Raw genomic sequence first — 23,198 nt, 5'->3', positions numbered from 1 at the left:
CAAAGGAGCTAGAAAATGAGACAGATACATTCTTTTCCAGTCAATTTTCTCCAGTTCAGCCCCAAAATTCTCAATGGTACTTAGACTATAGCTGAATGCATGTCCATATCCATATTTCCAAGAATGGGCACTTTCCTCATTCCTAAATATAAATATAATGTGCGGGATGCTTCAAGGTGAGCCTGAATTCTCCCTGGCTGTAATGACTACTGGCACCAAGATTTACTTCTAAGCCTTAGGTTCTTAGTTTGTGTAAATAGGGATGCTGCTTATCTCGAGGAAATTTTAAAAGTATTAAAATGTAGGGGGAAGTTCTTATGCAGTAAGCACTCAATAAATATTACTTTGGGCATATGTGATTTTTTTTTCCTGGGGGGTCGTGTGCACTTTTTGGTAAGAACTGGGCCAGTGAGGGCACATGTAGAGGTCAGTAAAAGTCATTTCAATTACTAATAACTTATGAATTGCCTGGAACACCAGATCCCTACAATGAGTTGATCTATTTGCAGAGAATTAGGAACTTGAGAATGCTCCAATTCTTTCATTTGTTGCTCCACATATCCCAGTAATTTAATAGCTCTTTTATTTAGTAACCATTTTCAAAACTAGTAAAATTCACCACTTACTTGATCCCGATACATGCCAGTCTTTACATTCTCTGATGGAAATATCATTATCTAAACTTATCTTAATTCTTCCACTATGGGCCTTATTGTCAAATGTTATCTGTGAAGAACAGGAAAAGTGTCAAAAACACAGCTATAGTTTTTAAAGTCAAGACGTCTCTATATATTAATTAGGAAACAAATCTTTTAAGGTGAACGGATACCCACCCAGATTCTCATCTCAGACTCTCATCCCTGAGCTGATGCTAATTCTGTTCAACTTGGGAAATGCCCTTTATTTCTCTGTGAAATGAGGAAGTTGAACAAGATCTTCGGTTGAGATCTTTTAGTCTCTAATATCCTATATTTCTAGGACAGTATTCCAGCTCTGGACAACTCATAAAACAAGAGATCTCTCTCCTCTTTACCTCTAGATGTCCTCTTGGTATGAACAAGAGCTGATACAAGTATGCTTTTCCCCACCACCCAGGGACTCAGCTGGCGATAGTTCGTCAGTGCTGTTATAATTCTTACTAAGACAGAGGTTCATTATCTCAGGCTTGGAACATTTCAGATGGAGGTTTTCATTCTGGACCCAGATTTCTCTTTTTTTTTTTTTTTAAAGATTTTATTTATTTATTCATGAGAGACAGAGAGAGAGAGAGAAGCAGAGACACAGGTAGAGGGAGAAGCAGGCTACATGCAGGAAGCCGGACCCGGGTCTCGATCCCGGGACCCCAGGATCACGCCCTGGGCCGAAGGTGGTGCTAAACCACTGAGCCACCCAGGGATTCCCTGGACCTAGATTTCTTAGTCACTCTAGTACCATATATAAAAAAGGATGTGGTGCCAGGGAGTCAACAGCTGTGTCTTGCTTCAAGGATCACCACTTCAGGACATCAGGCACCCAGCAGGACAAAGCCACACCAGAACAACTTTCATATTCCTACTGTCTCCCCCTTCTAGCTCTCTCCACTTTCCCCTTATCGGGATAGGGAAAGCAAGGAGATAAGTTTTGGTTTTGTTCAGCTTGTTTTTAGTGCCTCCTCTCTCAAGTCCTAAAGGAAAAACATCCTTTCAAAAGTCTGCCATTTAGGGGCACCTGGGTGGCTCAGGCAGTTAAGCAGTTAAGCATCTGCCTTTAGCTCAGGTCATGTCCCCGGGGTCCAGGGACTGAGCCCCTGCTGGGCTCCCTGCTCAACAGAGAGCCTGCTTCTACCTCTCCCTCGGCTGTTCCCCCACTTGTGCTCTCTCTCTCAAAAAAAAAACAAAAAAGTCTGTCATTTAAATGAGTTTTACTGAAGCTTCTTCATGTGGGGTAACCAGACATGCCTGCAGATATAAATTTTCAAATAAATTTGGTGAGTCTGATCACTCCGTTTCTCATGTTGGACTGTAAGCATCTTTCCTTGACAAGCAACTTAAAGTGTTGTCAGTGTCGCATACCTCCACAGCTGCTGGAGGACCCAGCCCATGGCCTCACAAAGGAAAGATGCTTCATATTATTTGAATGAGTCAGAAATCTTTGCCAAGGAGAACCCATACTTTTCCCCACACAGTCTCTGGGCTTTACAAATAGTAGGTGCTCACTAAATATCTGCTGAGTAAATACACTTTGGCTCAATGTCAATCACATCTCAGGAGGGCTCCAAAGAAGTTCAATTCTTTAAACAAAGAAGAAAAAATAATGGATGGGATTAAGAACAGATTAGATAGCACAGAAAAAAGCAAGACTTAACTCTATGTTGTCTAGAGAAAGAAACCCACTTTAAACATAAGACACAAATACCTTAATATCAAAAGAGTGGGGAACACTACTTAAAAGAAAGCTGGGGTAGTTATATTAAAGTCAAACAAAGTAGATTTTAGAGCAAAGAATATTCCTGGCATAAAAAGTACCATTTCATAATGATGTAAGAGTTAGTTCCTCAAACGAACACAAGAATCCTAGATGTTTATATACCTAATAGTTTCAAAATATATGATGCAAGAATATGTTAAACCGCTGTGAATGAATGTTAATGCATTATTTTTACATGATGAATCCAAATTACAGGCACACCCAGGAAAGTTTCATAAATAGCTGTTATATACCAGGTACTAAGGGAGGTCCTTTATATATTTCATATATATGAAGTATATTAGATAGGTAGACAAATAACAGATAGATGTCTTCACAACTTTGTTAGGTAGGTGGGCATTAATTCTGTTTTAACAAATGAGAAAACTGGAACTCAAACCAATTAAGTAATTTGCCTAAAGTTATAAGCTACTAACTGGTGAACGAGATTAAAATCTAGGCTTGCCTGATTCCAAAGCCCCTGCATTTTAAATCAGCATATAGTGCCCCAGTTCATGTTTACTTATAACCATAAAGTTATAAGTAAACATGAACTATTATTAAACCACCCTCTAGGGCATCAGTTCTACTATAGTTCTGTGAGACACAACACTAAATCCACAATGCACAGGCATAGCTTGGGTTGAATCTGCAATAACAGGAAAAACAGAACAGCTGCATGCAGCTAACAGGCCAGGTTGCTCTCATCACTGTACTGAGTCATGGGAAGGGGCCTACATTTTACAAATGTTTCATTTATTCATCCCACAAGTATTTGAGTCATCTACTATGTGCTTTGAGGGATGCAGAGATTAGTAAAATGATTCCTGCCTTCCAGGAGCTTTCAATCTAGTAGAGCTGATGATAAAAGCCTAGAAATGCACAAAACAAAAGAGAAGGTGGGTGAGCCTACATAAAATATAAAAACAAAACCAAAGGGGGATCCCTGGGTGGCTCAGTGGTTTGGCGCCTGCCTTTGGCCCAGGGCGCAATCCCGGAGTCCCGGAATCGAGTCCCACATCGGGCTCTCGGCATGGAGCCTGCTTCTCCCTCCTCCTGTGTCTCTGCCTCTCTCTCTCTCTCTCTCTCATAAATAAATAAATAAATCTTAAAAAAAATATATATAAAAATAAAACCCTGAAGTTCAGAGCATAGTATGTGTTCCTATCTGAAGCATCACAAAAAGAATCCACAAAGAGGAGATCAGTTGAACTGAGCCTTGAGAATGATAAAACTTCTGAAAGGTGACTCTCAGTTTGAGAGTGGTACAGGGGGTGGTAAGGGAGAGGAGGGACAAGAGAGAAGACTGTGGACAGCGGCTCACTTTTTTTAAAAATCAAGTAATATTGAAAACTCATAACTTCCTGACTAATATTAGGATCAAAATTTGTAGCCTAATACAAAATAGTCTTATAGTATTAGTGTTTTTTCCTGTTAAATGATATGAATAATTATTAATTATACTATATTCTGAAACTTTTTTAACCTCAACCTCTGAAAACTCGATTTCTCATAGCCAATTAGTTGAATATCATGAACGTAGCTCTGGTACGAAGTACTGCCGAAGCAACAGCAATCTGGACCGTATGAAGGCAAGTTGTATCAAATGCAGTTCCACATATGCCCCACTCAGCATTGGATTACTGACCCTGAGCCTAATGAGGTGATCAACTCACAAGAGAGGCATCCTGTGCTCTCTAGAGAGCATTAATAGTTCCACGTGCCACTGGAATATAGAGAACAAAGATGCGACAGCGTGTGCTGAAGGGGGAGGAGCCAGAGCATCCAGACACAGCCCACGGAAGGTACTGCAAACAATAACCCACAGGCCGCACACCCCTGCAGTGAGGAGCCTCAGCAGCAAGAACTCTTGGCAATGACCGTAAGCCGACAGCCACAGACTGGTAAGGGCCAACTATAGAGAACCCAGAAGCCTCTGCTCCTTTATATTTGAACACCTCCCCTGTGCCAGGCACTGAACAAGGCATAGGCCCTGCCCTCCCAGAACCTACACTGAGGTACAGAGGATAATTAACAAGTAAACGAGGTACCATCACGAAATAAAGGCAGCTATACCAACGCTTCCTCTCTGCACACTCAAGTGCAGACATCCCATACATTTGACCATGCTTTAATACAGGTAGATGAAGCGTGTAACTAAGTCAAACAATTTTTCTTCAAAAATTCAGGGACTGGAACCAAATTCAGCCCAGCCCACACTTACAGTGAGAGTAAAGTCATAACAGTCAGGGAGCTTGTGATGCCGAATGGTCTGCAGATTAATGGCCTTCAGCTTAAACTGCAGGTCCACCGTGAGGAGTCTAGGGGACAGGGGAGGCTTTAGTGCAGCGGAAACCTATGCGCACAGACACAGAGGTTGCCCTCCCACCTGCCTCCCTCACCTGTGAAAGTCCAGCGTTAAGTTGAGTTTATTTTCTTCCAGTGTTCCGACGTGGAAAGGCTCAGCTGGCTCTACAGAGAAACACTCTGCCATGGAAAGGAGCACAATGTCACGCACAGAGCCTAAAATAAAGAAGTGACCTGCATCTTGAAAGGATAGAGCATTTAAGACTAGATATTCCGATTCTACTATTCTTCTGAATTCAGATTTAAAAGCTAAACGTCGGTACCACTTGGTTACAATGAGTTGTTTCTTTTTTAAATTTTAATTCGGGGGCACCTGGGTGGCTCAGCTCTTGAGCATCTGCCTTTGGCTCAGGGCGTGATCCCAGGGTTCGGGATCGAGTCTCACGTTGGGCTCCCTGCATGGAGCCTGCTTCCCCCTCTGCCTATGTCCCTGCCTCTCTCCCTCTGTTGCTCATGAATGAATAAATAAAATCTTTTTAAAAAATTTTAAAAAGGCTCTTAGAAGCAATTTGGGTGAAGAATTCTGAGTTGCTTCTTTTAAAAAAGAAAAAAATAAAAATAAATTTTAATTTGATTAGCCAACATCTAATACATCATTAGTTTCAGATGTAGAGTTCAGTAATTCATCCATTGGGTGTAACACTCAGGGCTCATCTCAACACATGCCCTCCTTAATGCCCATCCCCCTGTCACCCCACCCCCACCTCATCCCCCACCCACCTCCCTCCAGCGACACTCAGTTTCTTTCCCAGAGTGAAGAGTCTCTGATGGTTTGTCTTCCTCTCATTTCTTCCCAGTTTTCCCTCCTTTCCCCATGGTCCTCTGCACTGTTTCTTATATTCAAACATATGAGTGAAACCATGTAATTGTCTTTCTCTGACTGAATGAGTCATTTATTTTTAAGACACAAGTGGCTACAGCATTTCTGGAGTGGGTAAGGGGTAGGAGACCTGAACTCTCACATTAGTCTTCTATAGAATGCTATCTTCCTCCCTGCCTCTGTGAGCCTAAACTTTGAGTCCCTTCTCTCTTTTTTGTATCCTAAGCATAAACGTGAAGCACTTGTAGTACCTAAGATAAAATTTTCTGAATTTAAGGGACCTATTTTTTTAAATATTATTTCTCCTTAAGCACTTAAAAAAAAGGAAGACAGTATTTTAGAAGATTTCACTAATTTGTACTGTAACCCTTTACTATCCTCCTCCAAAGAATGTCCCAGCGACTATTTTGAAAAGCATTTGAACATTTAACTTTTAACTTAAAGACTTAAGCTAATTTAATCTCAGGGTTGTGAGTTTAAAAGCCCTGCACTGGGCTCCACTCTGGGTATGGAACCTACTTAAAAAAAATAAATAAATAAATAAATTATATATATATATATATATATATATAAAATAAGCCATTCTATTCTAAGTCCTGGTTCTGGTTCCTTCTCGAACCAACCATCAGAGATACTAAGTAGTTGGGACACCTGGTGGCTCAGCGGTTGAGCGCCTGCCTTCGGCCCAGGGCATGATCCTGGAGTCCCAGGATGGAGTCCTACATCAGGCTCCCTTGCATGGAGCCTGCTTCTCCTTCTGCCTATGTCACTGCCTCTCTCTCTCTGTCTCTCATGAGTGAATAAATGAAATCTTAAAAAATAAACAAATAAATGATTAAAAAAAGATTTTAAGTAGAGATGAGCAGTTGAGGGGAGGGAGTTTTATATGCATGACGAATTTGCAGGTACAATGTTTTGTAAGGTAAGTGTACTTAACTGGCTTATCCAGTGCAAGAGGCAGTGGAACACAGAGGCTAAGAATATAGTGCCTAAGAGCACAGATAGCCTGGGTCAAATTTCAGCACCACCTCTCACTAGCTCCATCTGGACCATATCACTTAACTCTGAGCCATACTTTACTCTTCTATAAAATGAGGATAATAACATATTTTGCCTTATTGGTTTGTTCTTGTTGCTTTTTAAAATCATAAGTCACAGTACCCAACACATAATAAATCCTACATAGTTTCTTGCTATGACCTAATAGCACTGACCACATGAACATTTTCAGAGATGAAATTGCTGATTTTAAGTGTGAATCAAGGAGTTAAAAAATAGAAGCTCTAGTCTTTTGAAGAACATCACCAGTTTCAATCTCTGGATCAATGTCGAAGGTATCATTTCCAGGACAGATGTTTCCCTGCTTGTAGAAGTGCTGACAGATTGCCATAGCAGACTGTTCCGTCCCCTTGTTCTCATAAGCATGATTCCCAACCGAGGTATTGCGTAGAAGCAAGTACTTCAACGGAAAAGAGAAACAAAATGGGATGGGAACACCAGCCAGACAGAAATGAAGCCACGATTTTACTCACCCCTCCTGTGAAATGGGCAGGTTCCAACCTGCGTCCTAGGTGGAGACATTCACATTCACAGTGATACACAGAGCACAGGACATGATCATGGGCACCAGGACAGCAGCCAGCCAAGAGTACTTCCAAACTAGAGTTCTGGGCTTGGGTCTCATTTTTATGAGCGTGGGCAAGTCACAAGTTTTCTGAACCTCTGGTCTCTTGTCTACAAAATTAAAGGCTTACAGCACATCATCTCTGTGGATCTTTCCTTCTTTAAAGAACTATGTTTAGGAACTGATTTTTACGTTCAGTGTGAATACGAACTTTATCTCTGAACTATTTCTTGTAAGGTCAGGGTTCTGCTTTGCTGCTGTAATATAGGAAAGGGCAAGTATAGGAAGCTAACATGCAAAATAACTCCCCCCAAAAACCTGTTTCTTCTTTATCCTTGCAAGAACACAGTTTAGTCACTTCCACAGCAATATTCCCTTGTCCCAGGGAGTCCTCTAAATAAAATAAAATGTGATTTTACAAATGAGGATCTTATGGTACTTAGGAATAATCATCAACCTAAAACTCTGAATGGATTTCTGTAGAAAAAAAGTGTTTCATGGCTTACCATGAACAATGCTGTTTGGCACAATTAGTGATACAAAGATAAGCATCCATCTTTTGGAATTAACAATTTAATGGGATGGATACAGAGATAAATAATCCTATGAAACAATGCATGTGAAACATGCTAAATTAAATGAAATAAATCATTTATAATCTGAGCCTTATGGGATAGATGCTGAGCTAGGCCTCATCCAGCCCACCAAGAGCAGCATTTTATCACATCTGAGGCATGGTTCTCATTTAACGTAGCCTGCCCATGTGTTTGATGCAGCCTAGTGCTTTCCCAGGATACTTTTCCACTTGACTTCTGGGACACAGTATCAGTCTCCTCTGCTGAATCCTGCTCCCGCCAAACTCTACGTCTCAGAATGCCCTTGGATTTGATCCTCGACTTCTTCATCCACATTCTCTCCATAAGTGATCTCAATCAGTCCCGTGTTGAAACATTATCTGTATGCTGATGGCTTCCAAATTTACATCTCCTGACCTTTCCACTGAATTCCACTGGGTAGCACTCTGCCTGCAGGACACCTCTGGTGTCTAAGAGATATCTCAAACATAAATGTGTCAACAGAAAAACTAGCTCCTTCCATGAAAATGCCCTTTTTAATCAGTGACTCCATAAGCCTCTCCGCTTTGCAGGCTAAAGCTTAGGAATGATGATCCTTTAGCCTCTTTCTCTCATACTCCACTTCTGGTCCATCAGAAAATTGTGCATTACTTTCAAATTATACCCCAAATCTGCCTCTCATCACCTTCACTGCTCTCACCCTTGTCCACACCCCCTCATCTCTCACCCTGACAAGCTGAATCTCTTCAGTGGTCTTCCTGCCTGCCATCTGCCTTTCACCACAGTCTAGTCTCCATATGGAACTCATGAGACTGTTACAGAAATAAGTGAAATTAATGCATGTAATGCCCTTAGGACAGCGATACCCAAAACACAAAACTGTTCTATGCTCTGTTCATGCTACCCCTTCTCCCTGGAGGGCTCCTCCCTGAGATGGCTACAGCATACCTCCCCACACTCTGGTCTGCCCTGTCCACCTGTCATTTACCAGAGAGTCCTCTCCTGACCACCTCCATTCATTTACTCTGCCTGCTTTTTTTTTTTTAATATAGTATACTTATAACCAACTGACAAATAATATCCTTGTTTATTATCTTATATACTGCTTATCTCTCCCTATTAAAATATGATTTCCTCGACTTGTCTATTTGGTCACTAGTACCCATGCACCAAAAACAGTATCTGAGGGGTCTCTGGGTGGCTCAGGTGGCTGAGTATCTGATTCTTGATTTCAGCTCAGGTCATAATCTCTGGATTTGGGGATTGAACCCCATGTTGGGGCTCACCAGAGTCTGCTTGTCTCCTCCCTCTGCCCTCCCTCCGCTCACACAAACACACACACACTCTCTCAAATAAATAAATCTTTAAAAAACAAAACCCAATATCTGATACACAACAGATACTAAACATTTGGAGAATAAATACTAGCCTTTGCTAATGTATATTGAAGTCTCTCCCCTACTGAAAGCCCTCCCATGGCTTCCAGTCTCTTTCAGAATAAATTTCAAAGCTTCTTTCCAGGGCCTAAAAAGCCCTGAGAGACCAGACCTAGCCCAGCCATACTCACCTCCTTTGTTCTTCCTCAAGCATACCTATCATTTTCTGGCTTCGAGAACCTTTGCTGTTGCTACTCCTTCAGCCTGGTATATTCTTCCCCAGACTTCCACGCCTCAGAGAGGCCTTTTCTGACCACCTGAAGGCAATTGTTAATGCCCTTATGCTACTTAATTTTACTTCATAGCACTCATCAGTATCTGAAACCAAATGATTTTGATTGAACTTGTTAAAATCCATTTCCTGCATTAGAATGTAAATTCCACAGGACAAGGAACTTATCAAGGCCACTGTTCCAACCCCAGCAGTTAAAACAGTAGGAGGCATAGAATAGGTATTCAAATGTTTGTCAAATTTATGATAAGGTAAAAATTATTATAATGCAATAGTTGCTCCTCATTATTAGAACTGACCAATTCACAGTGACATGATAAACTCCTAGGACAGGATATATAATTACAGCACTAAGCTCTCTGTTAGCACTGGGACTGGGGGAAGGGGCCAGAAATCTATGGTAATAAAAGGAAGCTGCATAAGTTGTTAAGCAGCATTAGGTCCTACATGTAGGGGGTGAGTAGTATAACAGTGGAGATACTCGGTTTTGAGGGTTTTATTCTCTATTCAAGGAAATAAGTGTATTAAGCCTTGCTAAAGCTACTCAGAGACAAATTGGTAGATTTATATTGGGGGTGGGAAGGTAAACAGTCCATTAAATGAAAAAGAAGGTAAAAGATCTTGAATGTGGTAAGGTCCCAAGTAGAACAGTGTGCCTGCAATGGTGCGTGATGAGAAGTAAAGCTGGAAAGACAGGCAGGGGTCATGAAGTAGAGTCATACGAGTATGAGGTCCCTAGCCCTTCTGAGTGCCCACTATTTTTGAAGCAATCCTCACAGGAATTGTATTGTAAAGATACAAACCTCCTGACCACAGAAATTGTATGTCTTAAACTTTCTAAGATCTTGAAACATAAAAGATCTAAGGTGCAAGGGGACTGCAGGTAACTTGCTAACATTTTTTGGCTATGACCAAACTTCCTTGCTGACCTAATAAGACTCTTTATGGAGGTCTGTGTAAGAGCTAGATGGTCAGGGGCAAGTGCAGGACTGTGTCCAACTACAGGGCAGCCCTGGAGCTTGAGTCACAGGACTCTGGGACAGGAATGTGGAACTATGGCTGGAAGGCAGGTGACCTGTGGGACTGATCAATGGGGCCCCCAAGTGGCTGTGGCCTCCAGGGGCTTTAATCAGGCTGCGTGTCTGTCCTCACTTGCCTCTGCAGCTCTGCCTTGACAGAGAAATTTTTCACACAGATCCATTGTTCTGTTTAGTAACTTACACAGTTTACTTCTATTACTGTAGATTTCTGGCCAGTTTACACAATCCTAGTGTTAACAGAAAGCCTTGGTGCCACAAACAGATATGTCATTCTAGCAATTTACTATCTCACAGTGCAGATTATCTCTAGATAATGAAGAACTGTAATTACACTATAATTTTTATTTGGGGGGGGGCAGTGAATCAATATTACAATAAAATCATTGTCATGTCTGACACAAAGCCCTTATTTTTTAAATGAATTTTCAGGTCTTAGTTGCTATATGTGCTCTGCAAAGTTAATATTCTCATTATTTGTTAAGGGCCCCTGAAAGTATAAACTCCCAAGACTTAATGGCTACTAACAACCAAGGCCATGGTTAATAATTTTAAATCTTTGAGGCATTCATGCCAACCCCTAGCTCTGATTTTTTTAATTAAGTCTTTAAAGTTTCTGTCTCTCTGTTAATAAACAAAAGCTTTTCTCAATTTCTAGGTTCACAGTTTGATGGTGATATTTTTTAAAAATTATTTTACAATGGTTTTATGCATATCATTTATACATATCACCACAGAAACGTTCACCCTTCTACGATAGAATGTCAGTTTCTATTGTGTACATGGCTAACAATTTCCCTGTCTGTTCTTTCTCCCAAGTAAGAATGCACATACTTGATTTACCTGGTTCACTGCAAAGATGATCTGATCATATACATCACGTTGTGTGTACACTGCATATGTGTCATCCATTCGGTCCATATATCCTTTTAAGAAGAGGTGTTTGAATGCTATAGTGTTTTCTTCCTTGAAAGCTACAACCATCTGGTTACTTAGCCCAAAAAAGACCAGCTTAAAAGAAAAAAGGAAAAGGGAGCGACAAAAACAAGAAAATAAAAGGTCAATTTATTTATTCAAGAGTCAATGTCTAATTAATCCTGAATATTCAACAGAAATTAAACTTTTGGTAGCTGTAAATTAATTTAGCCTTGAGGATAAGGTAGGCTTTTAGTTTTCAAATGAAAGAAAAAGTGGTTTTGCACATTTTCACGTACGATCTTACTTAATGCTGCTGTCCCCATCAAAAGCTTTAGCTCAGAGACGTCCTCCTTTAGAAGTTTATTTTTTTTAAAGATTGTATTTATTTATTCATGAGAGACACATAGAGAGAGAGGGAGAGACACAGGCAGAGGGAGAAGCAGGCCCCATGCAGGGAGCCTGATGTGGGACTTGATCCCTGGACTCCAGGATCACACCCTGGACCGAAGGCAGGCGCCAAACCACTGAGCCACCCAGGGATCCCCTCCTTTAGGAGTTTAGAGAAGCAAGGTCACTGTACCTAAAGAAATGGAAAGGTTTCCTTAAGAAAGAAACAATGAGAGGGCACTGGAATGATGGTATGAGCACTGGGTGTTATATGTTGGCAAATTAAATTTAAATAAAATATGTTTTTAAAAAACCATATTGGGAGATCACAGGTATGATATCAATAAAAAAGAAAGAAAGAAAGAAAGAAAGAAAGAAAGAAAGAAAGAAAGAAAGAAAGAAAGAGAAAGAAAGAAAGAAAACCCCTGAAGTACGTGCATAACTCAGGTGGGGACATTTAAGGAGCACAGGAAAGAGGCTAAAAAGGTAGAGTGGAACTTCGCACTTGAGGGGGATGGGTACTGAGGATCCCAGGACAATCCAACTGAAGGAACAGCAAGAAAAAAAAGTCAGCAGAAAAGCTGGAGGCAGATGGTGCAGAGTTCTTCTACAGCAAGTAGAGGATTTTTTAAAAATATTTTATTTATTTATTCATGAGAGACACTTAGAGAAAGGCAGAGACATAGGCAGAGGGAGAAGCAAGCGCTTTGCAAGGAGCCTGATGCAGGACTTGATCCCAGGACACTGGGATAATGACCTGAGCCAAAGGCAGATGCTCAACCACTGAGTCACCCAGGTGCCCCAAGTAGAAGATTTTTTTAAATGAATTGTGCAGGACACCAAGAAGGTTTTGAAGCAGGTGTACAAGCAATATAAGAAATGTCTGGGATCCCTGGGTGGCGCAGCGGTTTGGCGCCTGCCTTTGGCCCAGGGCGTGATCCTGGAGACCCGGGATCGAATCCCACATCGGGCTCCCAGTGCATGGAGCCTGCTTCTCCTTCTGCCTGTGTCTCTGCCTCTCTGTCTCTCTCTGTGTGACTATCATGAATAAATAAATAAAATCTTTAAAAAAAAAAAAAAGAAATGTCTTAAATAAATCTAAGTCCTCTTATCAAATCACTATAGTTAATTGTCAGTTACCAAAACTGTGACAATAAGACCAAAAATAAAAACATTCTTTCAACTGATCTCTAAATTAAAGGATATTAACATAATATATCCTTACTATCTGGGATTGACCCCAGAGTTTTACATGAAACTCGGTTATTCATGTACAAAAAAGTTGTTTAACTGCTACACTGTCATATTAACATCAGCGCTTTCCATCACACCTGAAACTTTACTCCAAGTTTCTCTTTCACCTTCTCTTTCCTTCGAAATCATCTCAATCTCTTGCTCTCTTGCTCCCTCCTTCTCTCTCCCACACACTCTTGCTCTCACTTTCTTTTTGACACACACACACACACACACACACACACTGTAAGTTTAGAACATACACTCTGACTTGGATCCCAGAGTGAGGCAGGGTGTATTTTATACGGAAAAGGGAAACAACACTGAGCACCTATGTGCCATACCAGGAATTTCCTTCATACTAATCCCATTTTATAGATAGGCACATAAACGCCCAGAGAAATTAAATAATTTTTTCAAGTCACATCACTACCAAGTGTATAGTCAAAATCTGAACCCAAGTCTAACAGACTGAATCCAAGTTCTAGCCACACTATCATGCTACACAAAGTTGTCTAGAGTCTGACTGGAGCAAAATAGAGCACAAAAATCTCTTCTCTTTTCACCTCTCCTTGTGATGTATATGCCCTGCACCCCACACATGTCAGTGCTCCCCATCTAACTGGACTTCTATCTCTGAAGAGCCTCTTTAAGCCAAGTATCCTATATAAATCCCAGTAAGATGATGGCCAAGGATTTTACATCTAATGAAGCTGATGACAAAAAGCCTCCAGAAAATTCCCAAAGACCAATTATCGATGAATTCCCCCCCACATGCCGGCACTGAGCTGGGTCCCAAGGATGCAGTGCAGAAGCAATGGTCCCTGACCTCAAGGGATACCCATGGCAGAGAGAAAACCCCTGTAACCCAGAGACTGTGCCAGGCTGTGGGGAAAGGGAACATTTAGGAGGGTGCCCATCATTGCAGACATCTTTCTTTTTGCTCCTGCAGACACAAAATCTCCAAATGAACAGGAAGTCTACCTTCTTCCCTCTGAGAAGAGGGTACCTGTCACCAAGTGACACTTCTTTGCTCAGTTACAAAGTCTTTATGTAGTATTTGTTTGGCTGTTCTAATACAGATTAAAGAAACACCACAATTAAGAAACATCACCCGGGGCACCTGGGTGGCTCACTTGGGTGAGAGACAGACTCTTGGTTTCAGCTCAAGTCATGATCTCAGGGTTGTGGGATCAAGCCCTCTGTTGGGCTCCATGCTTGGTGTTGAGTCTGCTTGAGATTCCCTCTCTCTCTCTCTCTCTCTCTCTCTGTCCCCTCCCCCCCCCAATAAATCTTTTTAAAGAAAGAAAGAAAAGAAAAACCCTCAGAGAGCATACGACTCTTGATCTCGGGGTTGTAAATTCAAGTCCCATGTTGGGTGTAGAGATCACTTAAAAATAATATCTTTAAAAAAAGAAAAACCCTCAGTTCCTTTTAAGAATGTACCTAAATGCACTAACAGCCTTAATATCTTAAACCATTGGTCACTTTTCCTCCTGACCACTCTAGGAAACAGAGGATGGTTAGATAAATTTAGGAGTAATTAAGAACACAGGTCTTAGAATAAAATCTGAATTGAATCCCAGCTCCATTCTTCTTTATTTTACCTCATTAAGCCTCAGTATTCTCATCTGTAAAATGGGATAATTACTCTCACCAGTAGGAAAATATATCTTCACAAGAGTAAATCACAATCAGTATTGATAAAGAAAAAATGTCAAGGAAATGAGATTCAAACTCTCCTAAAATGAAGTCTCATAACATTTCACTACCTATGCCACTCCTTTATAGTTAACTCCACATTTTCCCACTATAGGGCTATGAGAATCCAAGCACTCGCATCAACAGAAACCTTTAAAGTTTCTGAAGAGAGAGAAATTTCCGGGAAACTAGGAAGGAAAAGAATCCTCTGGTTGGGCAACCACTAGTTTTCATGGCTGATTTAGAAACCTTCAGCTTCTTTATTAAAAAGCAAATGTTAAAATTTTCTTTTCCTAAAAACTGATTCTATTATGCAACTAAAATAGTTAAGGAAAGATAAGAAGGGGAAAAAAGGGGAAAACCTCAGTCTTCTTTCACAAACACTGCAGAGAGAGGGGTTTAAGATTGTGTGTTTCCTTATTTATTGATCTCCATTATACATACAGTTCAGAGTTAGAAAAAACAACTGTCCTTACTCCTCTGTTACTAAAAGAGGTCTTCGCTAAACTGGCGATTTGAGATGCTTACCTGGATAGTCACCATTGCAATTTTTAGAATTTGTATGGCAAGCTTCCATGGTTTTCTACCTCGAGCCCAGAACTTTTCACAAGGATTCATGAAAAAAAATTTGAGTTTTCGCCTCATCTGGTCTTCTAACAGAAGCTCCTCAGAGGGCGATGTGTGCTGGCTAAAAGTGCAACGATTTTCCTCTTCATGAGAGCTGCAGCTACTTATAACAACCGTAGGATTTGCCATCTCTAGGGGGAGAAAAAAAAGATTGTTTACATTCTGTAACTAAAGGCACTAATCTTTATTCTTTGCTATAGTAGGATAGTTGAAGAAGCCCAAACAAAAGATCTGGTTTCAAATACACCATTGTTCTAAATTGCACTTTAGATGTTTATAGAATCGACTAGAGTGTAACATGTCCTGTTTCTTTTTGTTTCAGTTACTAAGTAAATTTTCGCTCAGTTGACAGTTATTGAATTCATGGGCTGCTTCTACTGGTAGAGGAATATCTGGACATTTAGATAGCAGGTATACACCCTGTGCCTCCTTCAGTAACAGATACAGTTAGAGCAGGGTGACCTGAAAGCTTATGGAAGAGTTTTAGAAGGTAGGTAGCCTCCGAAATTATAGGCAAAATTTTGTGTATATGAAGATATGGCCATTTTTCCTGCAGCGATAAAGTTTCATCAGATTATCAAAATAAGTTTAAAACCGCTGAGTTAGGGGCGCCTGGGTGGTTCAGTCGGTTAAGCACCTGCCTTCAGCTCAGGGCATTATCCCAGGGTCCTAGGATCCAGTGCCCGCCCCCCCTTGGGCTCCCTGATCAGTGAGGAGTCTGTGTTCCCTCTGCCCCTCCCCCTGCTTATGCTCTCCAATAAAGTCTTAAAAAAAAAAACACTGAGTTAAAGGTAGCAAGGTGTGGTGTAGGGAACTAAGGCCATGTTTAGTATGTAATCCTGGTTCTAGGGCTTGACACTTCTGTGACCCTAGGCAAGTCACTCGGCCTCTCTGAGCCTCAGCTTTTTCTTCTGCAAAAGGGTAATAACAATACCTATCCTCATATGATTCTTATTAAATAAAAATGCAAATAAAGCCCTTGCACAGAGTTCAACACTGAGCACGCAGCCTCACTCCCCCTATAGCCTTAACAGCCAAGTCAGCTTCCTAAACAGGAAACAAGATTCCTAAGGGGCAGTGGAGGCTCAGGAAACTTAACTGCTCCCCAAAGGGGAATGCAGAAGCTCAATTTAAGTCCAAATCCCAATCACTCGTATTTGATTTTTATTGAAGGCCTAATATTATGTAGTACATTTTGCTTTTCAAAGTACCTCCTATCCACTATTTCTTTTGTCTCTTTGAAGATAGGGCTATTTTTATTGCCTTTGTAGTCCAAAATGACAAAGATGTCACTCCAGAAGTGGGGACCTACCTTGGATTTTCATTCAGATTACTTAATATTATGGAAACCTGTTCAAAATAGAATACCCCAAACCACCCGGGAGAGTCGAGATCTTCCACACAGAACAGAAAGGCCTGCTCCATGAGAGATTTTTACAGTGACTTCTACTCAGAAATCAAGGTGGGGGTTGGAGGGAGTCAAACTATAGTAATAGAGCATCTAACAAGTCTCTGTTTAGGTATCACACTGCTTTCCAAACACAGAATCCCACTTTTGGTTCTGATTCAACCATTCTTAGCAAACCCGACATCTCCAAATAATAGATAAAAGTTATTAGCCATCAAAACTAGCTATGGGGTAAGTCTTTACAATCTTAATTAGTGAAAAGATTAACAAGGGCAGTGCTGAGTCAGCCAAGCATAAAACAGTTCACACCGGCATAAAAAATAGCATCTGCCGTATCTTCAAAATGAATAAATTACGATAGAACTCCTTCAAGTACGGTTCTTACGTCTTAAAGTGCAAAGTATGAGGCAAAGACGTAAGGGAGGGAAAAAAAGCTATCAATTCCTTAGGCTTTCCATTCAAGAACATTTTATTTCCTTCTTCAAAAGGCAGCATTTAAAGATTTAAACGGGATTTTAAAACCGTAAATCAAAACTTGCACATGAATACCATCAGCAGTAGCGAGGCTGGTAATAATAAAGCCTGTTGGGAAATTAAGGATTGGAGGACCCAGAAGCTCTTTCTCTTTTGATACAAGGAAAAAGTAAGGTGGAAACAAACAAGGCACAACGTGTAACAGTAACCCCAGGAGCAGAGAGGGCGCGATCCAGCACCGGGCGTCAGGTTGCCCCAGAGGCCGGCGTTTCGTTCACAAGGTCGCGCCACTACACTTGCTGCAAACGTAGCTTGGCCGAGGCACAGAGGAGACGCCTCGGGGCGCGCACCTTACAAAACTGCCAAGTGGGGGCGCCCGGGGGGCTCAGCGGTCGAGCACCTGCCTTCGGCCCAGGGCGTGACACCGGGTCCCGGGATCGGGTCCCGCGTCGGGCTCCCAGCACGGAGCCCGCTTCTCCCTCCGCCTGTGGCTCCTCCGCTCTCTGTGTCTCTCGTGAATAAATAAAATCCTTTTTAAAAAACCCTGCAAAGGGTCAGGCCGCGCGCCGCGGAAGGAGCGCCGACCCCCCCCCCCCACCGCCCCGCAAGGGGCCCCGCGGGGGGAGGAAGCCGGGGAAGGTGCGTGAAGAGAAAGACCTCACAGGGACCGAGTGAGTGAAGTTCTCCAGAAGCGCTCTCTCACTTCACCAGACACCAAAGTCTTTTCTTTCCTTCCCTCCCTCCTTTCTTCCTCTTCTTAAGATTTGTTTGTTGAGAGACGGAGCCCGCAGATGCAGGGGGGACGCGGACCGTCCGGCTGGGCGGGGAGCCCCCGGGACTCGATCCCGCGCCGCGGGGAGCCGGCCTCCCGCGAGGGCGGACGCTTAAGCGCCTGGGCCCCAGGAGCCCCTTCCCGTCTGCCTTGCACCAGCTCCCACACCGACCCCCCGATCCCCGAGGCGCGGGTCTGCCCGCGGGGGGGTGCGCGGTCCGCCTCCGCCCGCCCAGGCCCCGGCTGCGGCCCCGTTTCCTCCCCCCGCCCCCCGGGGGCCCCTGGAGCCCAGAGGCTGGCTGCGCAGGGACGCGCTCGGCCCCCGGGTCTTCCCCCGCGCCGGGGGGCCGCGGGCCGCTTCTTGCGCTCGCCCCCCCCTCCCCGGACTCAGGCTTCGCGGGGGCCTCGCGCCGGGCGGGGGGGGCCGCTGAGCCTCCGGGCCGCGCCGCCGGGGCGCCCCCCGCCCGGACCCCCGCCGCGCCCCCCGCCGCCCGAGCGTCCACCCGCCCCGCCCGGACCCCCGGACCCCCGCCGCCCCAGCGCACACCCGCCCTGACCCCCCCCGCCCCCGCCCCCGCCGCGCCCCCGCCGCCCGAGCGTCCATCCGCCCCGCCCGGACCCCCGGACCCCCGGACCCCCGCCGCCCCAGCGCACACCCGCCCTGACCCCCCCCGCCCCCGCCCCCGCCGGGCCCCCGCCGCCCGAGCGTCCATCCGCCCCGCCCGGACCCGCACCCCCCGGGCCCCAGCCCGGCCCCCGCCGCCCGAGGGCCCCGACCTTGCGCCGACGGCGGGGCGGGCGCGGAGCCCACGCGCTGCAGCTCGCACCCCGCCGGCCCCCGGGGCCCCTCCATGGCGCCGACGCCCGGGGCCCCGACCCTCCCGCTGCGCGTGGCCGACGGCTCGCCTCATCGCCGTCCCCCCGCACCCGCGGGCGCCGTTCCCTCGACACCTGATGCCGCGGGCGGCGCCGGGCTCGACTCCCTGCGGCGGGCGCGGGTCCTCTCGGCCGCAGGGGGCGCGGCAGCCCGGCCGCTCCCGGAGCCCCGGACCGGCTCAGCCCCGTCGCGCGCGGGTCCCGCGGCCGCCAGCTGCCGCCGGTGACATCCTCCCCGCTCGGCCCCGCGGCTCGGGAGCCGCTCCGCTTCGCGCCCACTCCCTTCCCCGCCCTTCCTGGGTGGGCCCCCGGCGCCGCGCGCGTCCCTGAGCCCCGTCACGCCCCTCCCTGCTCCCACAAACAGGCCGCACAGCCCGGCTCGGGTTTCGCGGCGCTCGGGGTGCAGGTGCGGGGGGTGCAGGTGCGGGGGTGCAGGCGGCCCGGCCGCGGGGGTGCAGGTGCGGGGCTGCAGGTGCGGGGGTGCAGGCGGCCCGGCCGCGGGGGTGCAGGTGCGGGGGGTGCAGGTGCGGGGATGCAGGTGCGGGGGGTGCAGGTGCGGGGGTGCTGGTGCGGGGGGTGCAGGTGCGGGGGTGTGGGCGGCTCGGCCGCGGGGGCCTGCGCGCAGTCCATTCCTTGGCCCGCGTCGGGGGAATCACCCAGTGCAAGACTCTTCAAACCGGAGCCTCATACGTGCTCTAGGCCTTGGGCTTTGCAGGACTGCGTGCAGACTGTTCTCTGGAAGCCTCTAGGCCGCGCGCTGGGACAGGAAGCCCTGGGAAGCTCTCAGAAGGAATGTGGCCGGACAGACTTGAGGTCGTGACAAGGACTGTCTGCGTGGCCAAACATTAGCTAGGCTGCTAACAGCCCTCCTGGCTTATTTCTGTATTTGCTTCTCAAATCCAGTTGTAGCAAGAGCCCTGCTAAGTCAGACTAACCAAAACGCGCCCCCCCCCCCCCTCGCACACACACATCCTCAATATCCGATGGCCCTCAACGAGTGACTAGGTCGTTTCCCCGCCCCCAGGTGAAGTCAGATCCGCCTGGGCTGTTTTCAGCAAGAATCCTGCTAGGTGGGTTTAGCCAAAACGACCTTGTTGCTTTCTCCTGGTAGTGATTTCCCATTCACTGCCCCCCCCCCCCCCCCCATCAGATTCCACTTGCCCACGTGGTAGTAGGAGTTGCGCCTCGTCTCCCCCCCCATCATAAAGTCCTATTGCAGTGGTCCCTAGAACTCTCTGGACGGCCCTAAATAAAGCCCGCCTTACCATCCTTACCAAGTGTCATCCATTCTTTTTTTCCTTAAGAGTACATCTCCCACTATGACCTTTTTCTTCATGAATTCTTTTTAAAAATTAAACCTGAGCTTACTGCTTGTCAGAAATAGATCAAAACTTTGATTAATTTTAATTACAGCCACTTCCGGCTTGTTGTAATTGCTTTTTAAGTTACTGGGGGTGGGAGTGGGGGGCACGGTTAAGTTTGTAAAGGTCACTGAATACCCATAACAGGCAAGGCCTCAAAACGATATCAAGAGCTATCAGATCTTTTATAAAACCTTTTAAAAATCCTAAACCAGTTTGCATGGATAATTAATAAATAGAAATATCTTTTCTTGCAGTGGGGCACAAGAATTTTATGCTGTTCATAAACCCGGATCCCAGGTGCTGTGAACATGGTAGATATTAAAAAGTGGGCAATTGGCAGGCACACTTGGTTCTCAAGTGTAATTTGGAAAATATAATTTAATCTCTAATGCCCACATGCTTCCACATGATTTAACACTACTTCCTTAGTAAAGTCCTTAGGACAGTGGGAGTTTGAAATGCTTGATTGTTCAGGAACAATCTGAACTTTAGAGAGGTTCACAGGCATAAATGGTGGCCCTCACTTAACCCTAGATGGAGCTGAGGTAAGTAAACTGAAGAATAGAAAATGGAGTCTAATGAATGGGGGCCCAACCCTTTCATTCCATTTACTGACTGTGGGGAATTACTGAGCCTCTCCACCTCCCTATTTCCTTCTGTGTTTAATCTGTCCAATGAAAGGAATGATAGAATTTTAATTAATAGTATACATGTAAAGCACCCAATACTGTGCCTGGCATATTTCATGTGCTTGTAAATATTGATTTTTTTTTTAATTTTTGGAAGATCTAAATTAATGAAAAAATCAACCATGTTCCTAGATCGTAAGAGTCAATATTGTTAATATATCAGTTCTCACCAAATTCATTTATACTTTCAACTCAATTTCAGTCAAAAGTCCAGAAAGCTCTTTTGTAGAAATTGACAAGCTGATTCTAAAATGAATATGTAAATGCAAAAAGCCAAGAATAACCAAAGCATTTTTTAAAAATAAGGACAAATTTGGAGAATGTACCTTACCTGATTTCAAGACTTATTATAAAGCTATATAAGGAAGACAGTTTGGTATTCATGAAAAGAGACTTAAAAAATATATATAGACAATGGAACAGAGAATCCAGATATACATATATATGGTCAATTTATGTTTTCCCCTTTTTCTCTTTTGCTTTTTTTTAATATGAAATTAATATTTCACTTATTTGGTAATTGGTTATGTCTTTCTTTTTTCGGTATTGAGGTACTGTTGACACACAATGTTATAATAGTTTCTGGTGTATAATATAATGATTGTATTTCTTGTAAAACTTGTTATTTCTTGAAATACCATACTATCCAGAGGATTAGCACAATGTACTCTATGTATATAAACATATTAATGTTATTTTATTTGCAAGATGTACTCACTAGCAAGACCAGGAACACACACTTATAACATGGCAACAATAACAAGCAAGATTGACTAGATCTAAACTGGTGCTTTCTAATGTGCTCCTGTCATGCTCTCCAGAAATGTTGACCTTAATCTTTGACTCAGCATGTCAGCATTTCCTGTCTTCCTTTAGACTTGACGTCAGTATATTCCTTTGAGCCAATAATATTATTATGTTGACTATTAAGGTTTAATTTTCCTCTCTACGTTATTTTGTCATCTTTGTCAAAAATCAATAGGTGGTACATAGAGATAAAAAGTACAGCATAGGGAAAAGTTGATAATATTGTAATAACATTGTATGCTCTTAAAGATCTTATGGTCTAGAAGACAATTTTTTAATTTTAAGAAAATTTAAAAAAAAGAAAAGCACAAAAAATAACTAAAATACAGCTCCCAAATACAACAAATTTTACATGTCATTTGATTTATTTCCAGTCTTTTTATTATGAGAAATAAAACATTATAAAGTTAACCATCCCTTCCCAAAAGTAACCTTCTGTCATGAATTGGTATAAATCATCATAAGTTGTTTATTTGTGATATTTTCTCACATATGTGTATCCATAATAAATAGAAATAATTTGTGCATATTTTTATTCACAAAGATGGCATTATTTTGTAGTCTTCAATGTTTAACTCACCATTTTGATTCTGAGCTATATCCAAGCAAGTTTGTTTACTTCGGCAGCTTTATGGTAATTTATTAACTAAAGCAAGACACTATGCATTTTCCTACTGAGGGACATTTAAGTAATTTCTATCCTTTGCCTTTACAAAGAAATTCTGCAGTAAACATCCATGAAGCATTCCCTCATACACATATGTAGGAGTTGCTCTAGGGTAAATATCCAAGAGTAGAATTGCTAGATTATAGGCTATTTACATTTTTAGTTTCCATAGGTGCTTCCAAATTACTCTCCAAAGCGGTTGTTCCAAATCATTTATTGAATATATATAGTGTATCTTCTATTTCCCAGGCAGAGATTCAGGCATTGGAGACGCAGCTCTGCCCTTGCAGAGTTTACATTTTAGTGGACAAAGCCAGTCAATGACCATAATAAGTAAATTATAGAGTATGTTAGAAGGTAATCAGTGCTGTGGGGGAAAAAAAATAAGTCAGAGGGGGCACCTGGCTGGCTCAGTCAGTTAAGTGCTAGACTCTTAGTTTTAGCTCAGGTCCTGGGATATCACAACTACCCCCTCACGACCCCCATCCCCCTCACTGACACACAAACACCATGGGCTCTGTGCTCAGTGCAGAGTCTGCTTGAGATTCTCTCCCTTGCCCTCTGACCCTCCCCCACCACAAATAAATAAAATCTTCACAAAAAAAATTAAAAAATAATCAGAGAGCAGAGAATGAGGAATGTTGAGAAGATGCCATTTTAAATAGTGTGGAGATAGACCTCACTGAGAAGTTAACATTTTAGCAAAGACTGAAAAGTTATCTGCGTTAAGTATTCCAGC

General features: G+C 43.7%; 1 protein-coding gene across 11 annotated transcripts in view; it reads right to left on the bottom strand.

Moving 5' to 3' along the window:
* The window catches only part of MCOLN3 (mucolipin TRP cation channel 3), a 44,893-nt gene that overhangs the window by 9,912 nt on the left and 11,783 nt on the right, over window positions 1–23,198 (bottom strand). For 5 of the 11 annotated variants that reach the window (XM_049111734.1, XM_049111739.1, XM_049111737.1 and 2 more), the window contains 6 exons: window positions 15,304–15,533; window positions 11,371–11,547; window positions 6,938–7,091; window positions 4,848–4,932; window positions 4,670–4,766; window positions 627–726 (listed from right to left, as the gene is read on the bottom strand). In XM_049111734.1, coding sequence (XP_048967691.1) covers window positions 627–726; window positions 4,670–4,766; window positions 4,848–4,932; window positions 6,938–7,091; window positions 11,371–11,547; window positions 15,304–15,533 — 843 coding nt within the window. Of the gene's footprint in view, window positions 1–626; window positions 727–4,669; window positions 4,767–4,847; window positions 4,933–6,937; window positions 7,092–11,370; window positions 11,548–15,303; window positions 15,534–17,634; window positions 18,212–18,833; window positions 18,955–19,007; window positions 19,214–19,588; window positions 19,866–23,198 lie in introns of those variants that run through there. The other 6 variants (XM_049111742.1, XM_049111744.1, XM_049111741.1 and 3 more) reach the window with 6 other exon arrangements.

The sequence above is a fragment of the Canis lupus genome, chromosome 6 (assembly GCF_003254725.2).
Source record: "Canis lupus dingo isolate Sandy chromosome 6, ASM325472v2, whole genome shotgun sequence".
NCBI lineage: Eukaryota > Metazoa > Chordata > Mammalia > Carnivora > Canidae > Canis > Canis lupus.
The sequence above is the reverse complement of the archived record's forward strand: the minus strand, read 5'-3'. Positions and strand labels throughout refer to the sequence as shown.